This window comes from Lygodium microphyllum, chromosome 4 (assembly GCF_053477565.2).
Source record: "Lygodium microphyllum isolate KBCC chromosome 4, Lygodium_microphyllum_v1.1.10, whole genome shotgun sequence".
Taxonomy (NCBI): domain Eukaryota; kingdom Viridiplantae; phylum Streptophyta; class Polypodiopsida; order Schizaeales; family Lygodiaceae; genus Lygodium; species Lygodium microphyllum.
This window is the reverse complement of record NC_141138.1, coordinates 88,947,447-88,963,807: the sequence shown is the minus strand read 5'-3', so window position 1 is coordinate 88,963,807 and position 16,361 is coordinate 88,947,447. Positions and strand designations below refer to the sequence as shown.

Genomic DNA, 16,361 nt, shown 5'->3' with positions numbered 1-16,361 from the left:
CACAAGGTGTTTGACTGGGGGACACTCGCCAAATGCGCCGGCGTCTGACCGTGAGGACTAACGAGAGGGCACAGGACGGGGGGGGGGGGGGGGGGGGGGAAGGGAGGAGGACTGGCCTAGGGCGGGTGGGGTGGGGGCAAGCGCAGGTGAGGAGAGGGGAGGACTGGCGCAGTCGACAGTTCAGCGTCGCGTCGCGATGGCGGGGCAGTGTCGCGTCGCGTCGCGATGGCGGGTAGTTTTTTCATGAACGGTGTTGGCTCTAACTAGATGACTAGCACCGAGCTTTGCTCTAGCAATTCTAGCGCGTAAAGGGGGCAATCTTGGCAATTCAAACGAAGGCTGCAAGGGTGGATCAAGCCAAGGATGCCATGTGTGGAAATGGTGGCTTGTGGCAAGTTGCTAGCTTGTGATTCTTCTTACACGACACCTCACAATTCTTCATCCTGATCAGCCAAGCATGCAATCACTAACAAGACTCATTTTAACGAGTTAACTATACTACTTAGTCAAACTTGATGAGACATGTCCTTGACTCACACAAGTCATGGGAAATTGTACAGGGGCTGGAACCCCAAGCAAACCCTCACCTTGCTTCACCTAAGTTTTTCCATTCTCGGAAGGCACAAAATGTCTCTACCATTGTTGAGTTAATGCAAGGTTTGCTTCCCAAATTCCACTTACAACTTCAGCATTTTGACCTTGCATACGAGTGGTGGGAACACTTAACTAACCACTATACGCTTTGGGGTAGGGCCCATCATATCAATCTCGACCATGAGCTCCAAGAATCCAAGATTTCACACCAGGATGACCCTAAGGTCAAGTTGGCTGAATATCAGCAATTGCTGACTAAGATTTCCATTGGTGGAGCTACTAAGTCCCCTGATGACCCAGTAACATTATTCTTCGATAAAAAAATTTATTCAACAAGTGATTTCAAAGTTGATTACGTCCACATTTTATGAATTTGGGTGTCAACTTCATAACAATGTTTCTTGCTCTTCAAAGGGGGGTCTTATTACCACTTCTCAAAAGGCGTAGCAAGGGAAGGGCAAAAAAAGAACAAAACCAAAACAAAATCAAACTCAAACTCAAAATCAAAATAGTGAATCACAAGGGAACACCCAATCTTCTCTCAAACCATGGTGACGAATTGCACCTAAGAAAAATAAATACAACTAACATTGTCAAAGTTTGGCCATTTTGATGATAAGTGTCGCTCAAAGGCTGCACACACCTAGATCAAAAATCAGACCCCCACCCCTCAATCTCAAGGCAACCCCAACAAGAGAGGTAGGGTGGTGGCAACCAACAAAATCAAGGGCACTGAAGATCACACACCCACACAGCCAGTGGTCACTCATCATAGTTAGCATTAATCTCAACTCTAGAGGGCATGTCAAACTAGTTTGTTGGACCATCAATGGACTTCTACCCTCGAGCACATCTCGCTTTTGTAGAGACATTGCAAGATGCGAGGTTGGTCCACATTTCTGAGTTACTGATTGTGACGAAGTGACCACATAGGCCCACCCTACACGACCTAGCAGCTCTTCCACTGTTTGAATGGGAATAGTGGAGCTACATATCACATGACCCTCGTCCAAGACATTTTCTCACCCAAGCCACTGTAGCTAGGCATGTCCAATATAGGAAGAACGCTTCGACTATGATCCACGGTCTAGGTCATGTTAAGTTTGATACTAACATCACCGCTGATCTCACTTCCCTAGACAAGGTCTATTATGTCACTCACCTTAGGGTGAATCTTCTATCTATCCAGTAGCTTTGACAATCACAATAAGCAGTCTGCAGTCTTCTTTACTACAATAACTGGTGAGATCCTTGATTTCATGATTGGTTTAGTGACTACTCCCAATGAGGTTCAATAGTGTACTACCTAATCTTCTACCCTTATGGTCAACCCTTTGATGAGCACATCTACTACTTTGTTTCTCTGCTTAGTTAATATTTCAATGCACCTAAAATGTCACATCGGATTGCTTGTTTGCATGTGTTAGGATATGCCTTACTCCATCCATTGGCATTTTGTTCTTGTAAACATGCATCTCTACGTATTTATCTCTTTTCAGTCAAAAGAGTAGTTGAATCTAGATCCACCATATTCATGGTAACTCACATGGCAGTTTCCCAAGGCAATCTCTGCGGCAACATCCATGATCCCATGCATACCCCCATACTTTCTTTTTCACCAACACTCATGGGTGGACAAGATTGCTTTCTATTTTGTGATGTGTTGAATCTTACCATCCCTTTTATTTCCCCCTAGGGCACACGATTATTTCCAACTTGCTGATTGGGCGAGAGTTTCCAGCCTACATACAAGAAGTTTCAGTTATCAACTACTATCTGAGAGCCTATCATGCTTGTGTTTGCTATGCCTAAGAAGCTAAATTCTCTGGAAATCTTTCATAAACATTGTTGTTCTGAAAGTATACTCCAAACTCCTCTTTCTGTATGTTTGCTAGTGTTTTGATCACTCTACTAATAAAAGCTTTTCTTTATAGTCCTATGACTAAAATCTCATTTCAATTTTCACTAGCGTGCATCATAGAGACCTAAAGTATAAACACGAAACTAATTATTTTCTTCCAAATAAAAATATTAAACCTTTATTAAAATAAAATAACATTTTATTTTTATAATGTATTATTTCTTTTTGTTAGAAAATTTTATAGTAGAAGTTATCAAAATGTTGAAAATTTGCAATGGTTAACTTCATTATCATGTACTAATTGTTGATCAATGACCAATATGTGTGGGTGTCCACATCATCAATGATACAATGATGGGCGCTAACTTTTATACTTTACAAATGTTAGGTGCACAATCTTTATTCCTGATCCTAGATATTTCTAGCCTAAGCAAGTTGGTGTATGACACAAGCATGCTACACCATGGCTACTATTTTCTCATATCTACTATTTTCAAATCCTAAAAACATTGATGCAAAATACAAGTATGTTGCAACTTGTACTGAGGTTAATTACTAGGACATCTTATTTTCTAATTCTAGACACCTTGGTGCATGATACAACTATGCCAAGCCAAGATTAATTTCTAATATATATTATTTTCTAATCTTAAACACTTCGCTGCAAAATACAAGCATGCTGCACCAAGTCGCTATTAGTAAACCCCAAACAGATTTTTTTCCCTAATCCTAAACATAATGGTGGAGAATGCCAACACGTTACACCACAATGTTAGTAGTTACTATCTCCTAACACACCATTTTTTCCTAATCCTAAACACATTGGTGCAAGATGCTAGCATGCTACACCAAAGTGTTACTATCTCCTAACATGTATTTTTTCACAATCCTAAACAAGTTGGTGCATGATGGCATATGACCACGTGGATTGGGGGTTATTGGAGGGCACAATACTGAGAAAGGGATTTCCAGAACAATGGGTGAAGGGAATAGCGGCTCTTTACTCTCACCACATAGCCAAGTTATGACCATTGGGGTGAGACAAGACCGATTCAGCATTCAGAGATTGGTCAGACAGAGATATCCACTAGTCTCACTTCTTATTCTTATTTGTCAACCAAGGCCATGAGCTCCTTCTTGAGAGACAGATATACAAGTATCAGAGGTATCAGGTTATCCATTCTTGAGTTTCAAGAGCTTCTTAATGTGGAGTTTGTTGATGACACAGCGATCCATCTAGACAAAGATGAGAGTAACTTTAGGAACAGCCATGGAGATATTTTGCAGAGAAGCAAGTGCCTTAATTAATTGACATAAGTCCTATGGATTTTGGGTATGCGACACTAGCCAGTCGGAGTGGTGACTGCACAAGGATTTCACATAGGTTTTCTGAGGGACCACAGTGATACAATCGCGCAGGTAAGAAAAAAAAACTTTGAACTTTTAAATGGTTGAGTGGAATTCAGAATATTCCACCACAAGGCCTGGCCAATTTAAAGTTCATTGTAATTTGTCAAGCCTACCCATAGACTTGCAATCATCCAAGCTGTCCGTGACAATGGCACCATCATTGGCCCAATTTTTAATTTCACTCTTCATGAACAGCACACTCCAGAGCTTTGCACCCCTTGAGAAAGATTTATGCAAATGTATGAAAGGTTTCTTCCATAATAATTTTAAAGAGGTTCCTATCACAGTTCTGAAAAAAATTTGTTACTAATATACTTCCAATGTGTGAAATCTCCCACAGTAATCTCCAATGCTAGAAAGTTTGCACATGTCACTCTATGTTTCAATGACACCCCCAAAGGTTTTTAGAGCATTATGCATTCAGACAATCAGGATTTTCAAGGTGCTATTGCTTGTTGACAACCCCTTGATAAAGGACTATACAAAACCATGTAGCTAGGAATCCCACTCCAAGGCTACAGCATTTACAAGCCTGTATCATTCATAATATCCTTTAAATCAATGACGATAAATAGCTGTAGACACCTCAAGCAACGTCTTACAGCTCAGCTTAAGCAACAGGTTAGCAGCTCACCTCGCATAACATCAGCAACTTTGTTTATGAGAAAGCTTTTGCTGCAGGGCAAGAATGTACACACAGAAAGAGCTATTGTACACAGATTGGCTGCTCTGAGCAGATTTTGACAGGCCCCTCCAGTAAAGCTACTGTCTTAGAGGCTACCAAAAAGCTCCATGTTAATTGGTAAAGGGGTCAGTATAGATTGTCCACACGAGGCCTTTTGAGCACAACTGGAAGACAAAGTATTAAGACATTCTTCACTGTTCATCCCATCATGACATCAGATGCTACTACTGATAGGAAAAAACTGAATTAACTTTGATGACAATGCTGAAGGCAGCCACTCAAAAGTTGAAATCTGTCATGTTATGATGCCATCAATTCCATTACAATAAGCACTGTTATTTCAGTTTTCCAATAATATGTGAATAAAGAACCAATACATATTATCTTAATTTTCTTTGTTTGTCAATGCTAAGCACCTTGATAAGAGTGGACTTCATGATATGACATATGTAACCATTTCATGATCAGGTTAGAACCTTAAGGCTGTGACAAAGGAGCACTTATACTTACAAATGTTGAAGGTTAATTAGCTTTCCAATTTCTTCTGGAAGAGAACCTAACAGTTTGTTTGCTCCTACTCCTCTACAACCACCAATAAAGAAGGCAAGCACATGAGCATAGGTGGTGCCCAAGAACAGATCTTATGGGAACAGACACAAGATCAACATTAGAAAAACACATATCTGAATGACAAGTCTATATTCAATTCATAACAATCAATATTGATTACCTGCCATCGTGAGTGTTCTGCAGCTGGCGGTCTATATTCAATTCATAACAATCAATATTGATTACCCACCATTGTGAGTGTTCTGCAGCTAGCACCCATCCCCCTTCTAAAGCTCCCTTCTTCCCCTCTTTCCACCATCACCAGTTTGGTGAGGGGCAGAGTTGGTTACTGTTCATGGCTACTGTCCAGCCCCTCTTCTTTATCATCACCTACATTCCTTTTACCCTTTCTAGAGCCAGCTTTACTTCCATAGCAGGAGATATGCAAATGAATAAACTGTACAGGAATGCAGCTGATAACAGCAGTTTACTCATCTGTAGAAGCATTGTTAAGAACTGGACGTTCAAGGTCATTCCCCGTACATATCATGCAAGTTTAAAGGCAGACTGATTTCTTATTAGAAAACCATTTGAAGATGTACACCACTCATGGGGAGATCAGAAATCTTTTGTCCAAATCATCTACATTATTTGACTGGCATTATCCAAACTCTCATGGGCACTTGGGCCAAATTTCAAGAGAATTTTGCATGATATCTCTGAAGCCACTTCAGATGCACCAGCCATCAATGTCCAAGATGAGTGTAGTGGGAGGTAGTCTCTTTTGTAGACTGTTTCCAAGTGACAAGGCACTTGTGTCTAGAGGTCATGGTCATGAATAACAGAAAACCACTAATACTGCATTAGCAATGAATAGAAGTTGTAGATAGGTGCCCACGATTGATAGTCTAAAGGTTCAAGTCCTCCAACTTGTCACTATTGTAGCAAAAGAGGTCATCTGTAGAAATGTTGCTATTGCGGGATGGAATAATTCCAACAAGAAGTGATGTGCTTGGAAGCACCACTCTCAAAATACCAAGCAAGGCCGCATCAATGATAGAAAAAAAAGCATCTTGAATAGAAGGATTATGTTGACATTGAATGAAAAAAGTATAACCCTTCGATTTAGTATAGTTTGACAGCCACCTTGGGACCCATGCCAACAGGAATAGGCATCATACACTGAAATCAATACCTAAAATTCACGGAATTGACAAGGATTTCAAATGCCATGCCATCCATTGTAAATTGGCACAACATTTGGCCAGTTGGTGGTTCCATATGTGCAAGTCCTGGGAGAAAATCAAGGGGCATTTGGCCCAAATTGTTTGCTGATTGTTATTATAGCAAGGGGCTTTTGGAACAGCAAAGGAGATTGTGGAATCTCAACTTGTACTCATTCCATTAGCAATCAAAGTAAAAGAAATACCGAAAGGGGTGCCAAATTTGGGGCCAATGGGGTGTCCAATGTCTGCAATTATTAAGGTAAATTGTGCATTTCAATTTATGTCTATTTGTCGATTGCTATATTTAAGTGCTTAATTAGGGAATTACCACCCTCTCCAAGAATCAAAGTTGGTTTCAATCTGAGTTTGTGTTTCAGTCTTGGTTGTACAGCTCCGTTTCCTCAATGAAAACTGTAGCATATCTTCATAGCCCACTGCTCAAAGGACTGCGTTTCACTCCACTATATAGATTTCCCACAAGTGCTGCCATCTGATTCAGACAACACAGTGCAATCATCTTCAAAGCTTCGGCTCCGCTAAATCAACTTTTCTTCGCATAGCATGATTCAGTGCTTCATCATCTTGTTCTTCTATGTTTTCTAGGTTTCTCTTCTCTCTTAGTGTTGTTTTACATACCTAACATAGGAGTGAATCAAGATGGAAATGTAAATGGCATAGATGAAAGGTAGACATGGAGATGAAAGTGGTAGAGAGATGAAGGGTTTGTACTCCATGTTGGTTTCCATATCAGGATGGCCAGTCCTTTATGGAGATTCCATCCTTACTACAAAAACATTAGACTGGTACACCAAATCTAAAGGGGAAAACTCAAATTTACCTTCAATTTGTTGTTAAGCCCGATACATGAGGATGAGGTTATATTTAGCTCTTTAAACCTCATATGGTCTTTGGACTCCATGGTAGTCCAAAGTCTCTCTGCCCATATTAGAGGATGGCAAAGCAAGCTATGTGGCCCACTCCCACTTCTTTCTCGATGGATTTGGCTAAGAAGAATAAAGCGGTAATCTCGTGTTTGAAGTTATCTTACCCTCCTGTTGTTCCTACTTCTTGCAAAGGGCTTTTAAATCAAGGACCTAGGTTTGTTCGAAGCAATCCTAGATCGATTACCATGTAAAGAAATACCCTAATGCAAAAACACAAATACAAGCATATGACAAAGCATAAATTGAAAAGAATACAATTAGGGTTAGGGCAACATAGAGACAATGAACACAATGAAGATCATAAATGAATGAATCGGTATAATACAATGCTCATGCAACAAACACACCATGCAATGAAGGATTACTGTACCCCGAACTCTGGTGTCGCAAGGACTAAGGAAGAGGTAATGAGGTGGAGAGAGTGTCGTACTCTTGACAAATCCCAAAATGCAGCAATGCAGCCTTCGAGATGTCTAGCAACCGCAAAAACAGCAGTAGATGCCAAATATGAGTCATACGGAGCAATGAGGGGAGAGAAAATTGCAATGCGCAACCTACACAGGGTGGCGACAGCCAAGGCGGCAGTTGGAAGGACCAAATGCAGCAAACTAGAAATTGTGGGGTGCAGGACGGCAGCTAGAGAGGCCAAATGCAGCATTGTAGATGGTCGCTATGCTATATGGACAATGCAGCCTTTGGGGAGGAGTTGATAGCTAGAGACAACAAACAGGGATAGGAATGCAAGAAGGCTAGAAACAAGTGCTGGATGGATGAGGACAATGTTGGGCAGCCTCGTCTGAGATGTCCTCCATGAATGGGGCGTGGGCAGCGAAGGTAGATCACATAAAACTTGCAAAAATGAGATTGACTGAATAGGAGGGCACATTGTCTATTTATAGAAAGTTTGGGGCCTCCTGAATTAGAGTTTACATGTGAGATGCTGAAACTCTCTTGAACCACTCCCAATTTAAAAGAATTGTAAAAATTCATTAATTTAATTGAGTTTTGGGACTGCTTAGTGGAAGCTAATGGTAATATAGCTGAACACAAGGATCAAATTTCCACCCATGTTGAGTTTCATTAGAGCGCAACTAGACTTGTCCAAGCTATAGCACCATATGTTTCCACAACTTGACTTTTGACATTGAGCATGACTTCCAACAAGTCTTGGTCACAGATTTTGCCTAGATGGAAAAGTAGCATCGTGCTTTATTTCCACACCAAGACACTTGTAATGCCTAAGGTAATCTTTGTGCAAATAGATTTACCTTCTCTAAAGGGCGTATATGGAGGGCAAGTAGCATCATGCTTCATTTCCAAATAAGGCCACCCACAATGCCCTAGGTGCTCTTGATTTGAGGTATATATATTTACACAAACCTATTTAAGCACCTCATACAAGGTAGCACACTCAATTACAATATCATTTATTTTTATTTTGTGATATTTTGCATGATATACACAAGTTTACAAGGAAGCTTAATGTAAAATGAGAGAAAGAGAGCTCTTTTTATAGGGAAAGATATTCTCAATTAACACAAAAAGTGGAGTAGCAAAAGACAAGTGTCCAGTAACATGAAGTGAGACAAGTAAAAGGACACTTGAAAGCTTGAGTGACAAAGTTTTGTGACACGTATCTCCTCTTTATGGTTTTCCTTCCTAGGCTGAAACCCACTGCTCTTGGAATCCCAACCTCAGCATGCTGCCTTCTGAGGGCTCCCGATCTACTCAATCATACACCTTTTCAAAATCAAGCAGCAGCACAATAACATCCTAATTCTTGCATCAGGCAAGAGTGGTGGATTCCTAGAAAGTGAAAATGTTATCCAAGAGGTTGCATTCCCTATCAAGAGTTATATGTTGGATGGATGATGTCCATCATCAAAAGGGCAATCTAATGCTGATCGCCTTAGCAATGACCTTGTAAGTACTTCGTTCACTTCAGTGTTCTCCTTCTTTCTTTGTTTGTGTTTTTGCGTTTTTCCCTTTTATGTTTTCCATTTTTGTGTTTGTGTGTGTTCCAGTCGTGGTCATACACTTGGTGTTTTCTTTTGCAAACCCTAGCATATCTCCACAGCATGCTGCATACACTAAGGAGATCCTAGTAGCTCAAGAAGAAAGTCATGTCTAATTCAAATAGCATCTCTACCTTGTCTCCTAATGCCATAATCTCCTAGAACGCTATGATGATCCTTAGGAGATCCTAGTCACTCAAGAAGAAAGTCCAAATCATGATCTCTTGGGCGTTTTCTTGAAGGCAAGGCCACAAGTGCCTTCACAAGCTCCTCCTTGATGAAGGGATCCATCAAAAACCTACTCATGTTCTATGCCACCATTATGATGCTCTACTAGACTCCCTCACTCTCTCATAACTGAGGGGTCTAGCTTTGGATACCATCGAGGCTATGTAGCAATCCATAGTCATCTGTCCAACTTCTTGACAGCTCTATGCTATGGATCTATCAGCTCTCCTAAGTCTCCACACTCCTTATCTAGAGTAGCTAGGCCGCATAGTACAGAAGAGATGTGTATTAACTCTATCTCCTATCTGAGCGATATCTATTAGCTCTATCCCCTCTCTAAGTCTAATAGGAAGCTCTCACATGATATCTATATTCTGAACTAGCCTCCATCGCATCTATCTCTGCTTTAATAATAAGCATCCTCTTGACCACTTCTTTGAAGAAGGAATTGATCTCCTAGAGGCAATCATCCAAATCTCTAGCTATTTGGCCATGCGAGAATAGTGTAGACCCACAAATTTGTGTGGTGAGCTCCCTTAGATCATCATCATGGTACAAATAGCAATCCTCACACTAGTAGGAAGTCCTCTGACTCTCTCGAAGAGAACCAACTGAACTGGTGAATGATCGAAGAAAGTAGTGCTAGGAACAATACCAACTAGGCAGTCTCTATCACTAGCCCACTTATCCACATAAAACCAAAACCTTGGAGAAGATCCTAGCACCTGTTTTTCCATGACTCTCGCAGAGAATAAGAATTCTCCAAAATACTTGGAACTAAGATATCCCCAATAGGTTTCCCTTGTGATTAGCTGCCGAGCTAAGAAGAGAATTTTTAGCATCAATGGCCACAACCTGGTATACTTGGACAATCAGATGCAGATAGCCGATAGATCACCAGAATACCTCTATCTCAAGACCCTTTCACATATTTGCACACAAATTATCCATACCCTCCAAATAGATTCTAAGGTGATTCTTAAGAGAATGTAAAGGAACCGGGGGCTTTATTAACCACTTGGATGGTTCTCTTGTGGGATGGAGCAAGAGAACCCAAGCCGCTTTCATACCCCCTTGGGTCGTCTTCCTCTATTCCACAACGCATATGCCTTCTCCCATTATTCTTCTTGCAACCATGTGTAATTGGTAGAAGAATCTTATTCTTTAGGAAGGCGGATAAGAGCATGAGGTCCCTCAAGAGGCATGAAGACTTACTAGAGTTGCAACACTGAGGCAAGCAAAAATGAAGACCACTCCATCTCAGTGCCCTGTGTACTTCTAGATCCAATGTATATATCATTATGTATTCAAGAAAGGAGGAAAAAGAGAAAGGTTCTATAATACGAAGTCCAAGCCTAATATGTCATCCTAAAGTTCAAGGGTATAGTGATAACCCACACCACATCGGATTCTTCTCAAATTAGATATTTTAAGTTGAACATTTATAAAGGAATTGCATTTATAAATAGTGAATTGAATGTGGAGAATAATTACATAGACTAAACTAAATACGGTGACCCAACTCACAATGATGTCAAGGATGTCAAATTTCCAATTTCCGAAGGTAAAGGACCTGTAAGTTGGTTAATTCCCAAATCACTGCATTGACAGCCAGAATAAATGTTGTAAGTATAGTGATCTTACGTGGAGAAAGCAACTAAGGTTGCTATAAAGTATAAAGAAAACAAGCTTCTGTAAAATGAAGAGCATCCTTTGTCAATGATTTACATTTATGTAGTCTGCTGTTGGCACCTTTCTGGTGTTACAACAGTTGGGTTCACTCACATGTTAGTCAACGCGCTCAACCTCCCCAATCCTGGAGGTATGGTACCAGTCAAAAGATTAAGCCCCATTCTCCTTCAGGCACATCAAATAAACTCTTTAGTCAACAAATTTGCAGTCCACAAATCAATCTCTTGATTTGTCCTCAACTTTCGATTCCCTCGACTTCAATAAACCTTAACGTCATCTTAAAACCAAGCACATCATAGTAGACAGTTTGTAGAAGTACTTCTCTATGATGTATCTGCAGTTCTTGATGTTTGCTTCAAAATATGAAGAAATTACAAGCTTTAAAAATCAATGCTAGCTGTTTGAAAAACTTGTCCTACTCCCTTAGCCAATAAAGACATGATAGAAAGAAAGCAACATGTCTCCTCTCATATAATCTGTAACAAAAAATATTACAGCAACAAATGAAAGACTGTGTAATCTGCTGGGTAAACAAAATCACAGCAACAACATAATATCAAGTTTTCTAAAAGATCATAAGAGGTTTGAGACAAACAATCCTGCAGCAAATCAAAGTAAACAAAGGGTTGAGAGTGATCTGTCCCATGCTTGTTATATGATGGCCTAGGTTCTGATTCTGATAAACCAACACAAAAGATTATGTTGTTATTGAACAAGTGGACACCTTTGGCTTTTTTCAACCATGCCTTTTTTAGGCTATAACACAGTCCAATTCAGTGAAATTATCATCAATGTTTCAATTTTTCTCCAGCCATCCTGCTTCCACATAGACAATAGCAATGCTCAGGATTGCAACCTGCACTCTGCATAATTCAGATTTCAGAATTCAGTTCATTTGTAGCATCTACAGCAGCAATGGTTGGAATTACAATCTGCAGTCCACACGATTCAGATTTCAGCATTCAGTTCACTTGGTAGAAGATTTGTGCCTCCAATCCAGACACCTCTGGCCAGGATCAGATGCCCTCACATGTGCTGGAACCACAAGCCAGGGGCAAGTATGGTGGACTAGTGATAGGATCTCCATCATTAATACCAAACATCAGGAGCTTTGAGATCTTGAGGAGACCAATTGCTATAACAGTGGATTATGCCATCTTGACCTTTACAGTCTTTTGCAGGCACATGAGACAGAGAGAGAGAGAGAGAGAGAGAGAGAGAGAATCATCGAGGGAAGAAGCACAGATGGTCATGATGCAGGTCACCCTGCCCTAGGGCATCGCCTGCCTCAGCCCGTTGCCACCCCAGGCTATCACCCTGTCCCTGGCCTGCCGGCCTGCCGCCCTGCCACAGTCCCGCCACCCTGACACTCTGCCCTAGGCCAGTTGCTACTGTGCAAGTACAGTGGACTAGTGATAGGATCACCATCATTAATACCAAACATCAGGAGCTTTGAGATCTCGAGGAGACCAATTGCTATAACAGTGGATCATGCCATCTTGATCTTTAGTCTTTTTGCAGGCACATGAGAGAGAGAGAGAATCATAGAGGGAAGAAGCACAGATGGTCGTGATGCAGGTCACTCTGCCCTAGGGCATCGCCTGCCTCATGCCGTTGCTGCCCCAGGCCATCACCTGTCCCTGGCCTGCTGCCTTGCCACAGTTCCGCCACCCTGACACTCTGCCCCAGGCCAGTTGCTACTGTGGCCATCATTGCCCCAGGTCTGCTCTGACCACCTTGCACCTCCTGTCTTGCTGGTTGCCGCCCCAGGCCTCTGCTGCCCTCGGAGCTAATGGAGACTGAGAGCTTCGAGGCAGAGACATACGCAGACATTCTCTCTGCACCCGTGTATATTTTTGCATCCTTATACAGCATTCTTCATTGCAGATTTTCTGTATTTCAGTCTCTTTCTCTTTCTCTCTCTCTCTTCTCTCTCTGTTCACTCTTTGTCTTGGTCATTTGCTTTTGCATTGCTTCACTTTGACAAGACCTATCTTGTACCTTTCATTCTCATTCTTTCAGCTCAGCAAGTACACTTTACTCTTTTGCTTCAGCAGACTCTCATTGTCTCTCTTTTCTCTCCTCCATAGTTGGCTGTCATTTTCCAACACGTCTTCATCAATGTACTTGAGTGAGTTGAACTCTTGGATGACAGTCTTCTCAATTTCTCAGGCGGTAAGCCTTAAGAAACTCATCCTTGAGGGATACCCAAGTCACAAAATGGTTGTCCAATAATTGGCTATGCCACTTATCCACAACATCCTCTAGGGTAGAGGGTAAGAGTACGAGAAATGTATTCTCTCTATCTACCCCTCTACTTTGACATAAGCTCCGGAATCCACGAACATGGTCTTCAAGATCTTCAATGGCTAGCTCCTTGAAGGTAGGCAACTTTGTATTTATTCTTCCTAGTACATTGTGAAGAGGCTCAAAGCATCAACTATCACAAGGACATGAAATTTTATTGCTTTGCTTAGCATTTGATTAAAAAGTTAATCAAATATGCAAATGGGTGCAAATGTGACGCGCATGTGACGTGCACATCAATTATTTCACAGTGTGGGACCCAAGACCCCAAGATATCAATTGTTGGTGCCAAGGGAAAAAGTTGTATTAAATTATGCCAGACAAGTACTAGGTGATATCAGGTGTTAGAACTTGGCCTAGAACGCTTAATTAGCCATTAATGTTTGTGTGAGGCTAGAGAATTGGCATTAATTAATTAATTAATGCTAGTTCCGAGCTAATGAGTACTCAAGTTCACTTGGGTGATAAATTGGCCTAGCCAATTTAACTGTTGGCTAGTTAGAAATATTTTTCTAGGCATGGAAATAATTATTCAATTGATTTTCAGAATTTACATTCAAAAAACTAATTTAATGGCTAGATAATGCTAGAAATTCTGTTTAGAAGGCTGCCACTTGGCAAAACTTGCCTGTACAAGTTTCAGAGAGCTGAATTCAAGCTAAAGGAAGAAGGAAATCTTGTTTTTGCATTTTGGAGGAGTTGAGCTAAAAATGCATTAGCCTGACTTAAACAGCCCCAAAACATGCTTAATTAATAAAGAAAACCTTTTATTTTTAAAAAAAACACAATCCTATAGAGTTATTGTGTCCCACGTGCAAAACCCTAATTTGGGTGTCCCAAACTTTCTATAAACATGCATGCAGCCCACCACTCTCCCTCACTGTTATTTTTACATGTTTCAAAAGCCGTGGAGGACATCGTGGTCAGAGCATCTACCAACCGCTTGCTACCATTTGGCACCTGGATTCTAGCCTTCTGCCCACATTTGCTCCTGTCGCCAGGCCTGTGGAGCTATCACCTGCAATTGGGTGTTCTCGCTCTACAGTTGGATGCTATCACCACCTGTTGATTGTTGCCGCCAGGATTTTCTCTCTCCTCTAAATGCTGCATTTGCAGTTTCAGCCAGCCATCTAACATTCTCTCACCTCTGTCATGTGTGTTTGCATCTAACAGCTGTTGTGCAGATTTTCTCTCCTCAGGTACCTATGTTTCGAGTCTTTCTCTCTCTTGCACTGCCGTTTGCATAGATCTAACCTTCCTTGGCTGCATTTGCTGGTGATAGTGGAGCACGAGCCAATTCTATCACTATAGACATGGTAGCCCATCTAGATATCAAAGAGGATGAGATGGGACCCATGGGAGGAGTTGGTATGGCATGCAAGGGCCATGCAGAGCCTGCCATACCACTCATTGGAAAGCTTTGTTTACACATTCAAGGATATTTGGACAGCCAAGAGTTCTTTATTGCTCCACTTCAGGGTTGTGATGTTTTGCTTGGTATGCCTTGGTACCATCGTATATACATGCAGTGATTGATTCATATGCTAAAATGATCACTATTCAACATAAGGGCAAGACCCATACTTTGAATATAAAGTTGAAAGGGAAATCTGTTCCTATTATATCAATTGTTGCTATTTTCAAAGTAATGAAAAATCATCTCTTAGCGCACTTGCTTTTTACTAAGGATAAGGTTAATAATGAAAATGTTAGCAACATGTCAAAGTTAGAGAAGGATCACCATTTCATTTTTTTAAATGTATGTTGATTGCTCCTCTCAATCACTTCTGGGATAGCTACTACCTGAAAGGCTAAAAGGTCATGGCATAGATCTTATCCCTAGAAGTAGCCCACCTAATAGGCCACCCTATAGGGTAAGTGCAGCCCAGCAGGAGGAGATAATGAGTTAAGTAAATAAGTTGTTGGAAAAAGGGCTGATTCAACCTGGTGTTGTGCTAAGAAATGCACTTGGCCACTTAAACAACCCCAAAACATGCTTATTTTAAGCTTATTTTAGCCAAAAACCTAAAACGGGGAGCGGATCGAGAAAGTTAAGTGGGAGAGGATCTGAAATCCTAATTTTCTATAAATTGGCAACCAGCCCTCCACTCTTTTACAATCTCATTTTTGCAGGTTTCAGGTGTTACTAGCTTGCTGCCCACACCCCGGTCACAGAGGACATCTCAACCCTTGCCGTCCATCACTGTTCCCTACAGTCTGGCGCCTGTTTCCAGCCCTCCACACGTTGATTGCTGCTGTTTTTGCCTAGCGACTGACTGTTGTTCATCTGCACTACTGTCGTACAGCTTGCCATGCCAGCAAAATGCTGCGTTTGCAGGCTCCAGCTACCGCCCTGACAGTTTTCTCTCTCCTGCTGTAGTCGCTGTAGTCTTTCTCTCACCTGCCTGCAGTCGTTTTTAGTCTCTCTCTCTTCTGCAGGCTTCGTTTTTAGTCTCTCTCTCTCCTGCAGGCTATCCTGCCTACGTTTTCAATCTTTCTCTCTCTTGCAGACTCCGTTTTTAGTCTTTCTCTCTCCTCACTGTTATCTGCATCAAATCCAGCATCTCACTGCTGCGTTTGCTGATGTTCGACATCCCGAGGCTGCCTTGCTGCGATTCAGGATCCGTTCGGAGTACAACACACTCTCCAACTCATTACCCCTGCCCTAATCCTAGAGATACAGGAGTTCGAGGTTCAGTATTCATTCACTGCATAGTGTGTTTGCTGCATGAGCATCGTATTATTAGTAGTCATATCATCTCATTTATTCACTGTGTTCATTGTCTCTGAGTTACTCTAACCCTAACTCTAACTCCGTTCTTTTTATCAGTCTATGCTTTGTCGTACGGT

General features: G+C 41.3%; 1 protein-coding gene across 4 annotated transcripts in view; it reads right to left on the bottom strand.

Annotated features, from left to right (window-relative positions):
* Positions 1-16,361, bottom strand: part of LOC148037282 (putative LRR receptor-like serine/threonine-protein kinase At1g56140) — a 268,988-nt gene that overhangs the window by 179,774 nt on the left and 72,853 nt on the right. For all 4 annotated transcript variants that reach the window (XM_087676199.1, XM_087676198.1, XM_087676197.1 and 1 more), the window contains 3 exons: positions 11,298-11,369; positions 11,040-11,111; positions 5,061-5,132 (listed from right to left, as the gene is read on the bottom strand). In XM_087676199.1, the coding sequence (XP_087532325.1) occupies positions 5,061-5,132; positions 11,040-11,111; positions 11,298-11,369 (216 nt within the window). The remainder of the gene's footprint in view (positions 1-5,060; positions 5,133-11,039; positions 11,112-11,297; positions 11,370-16,361) is intronic.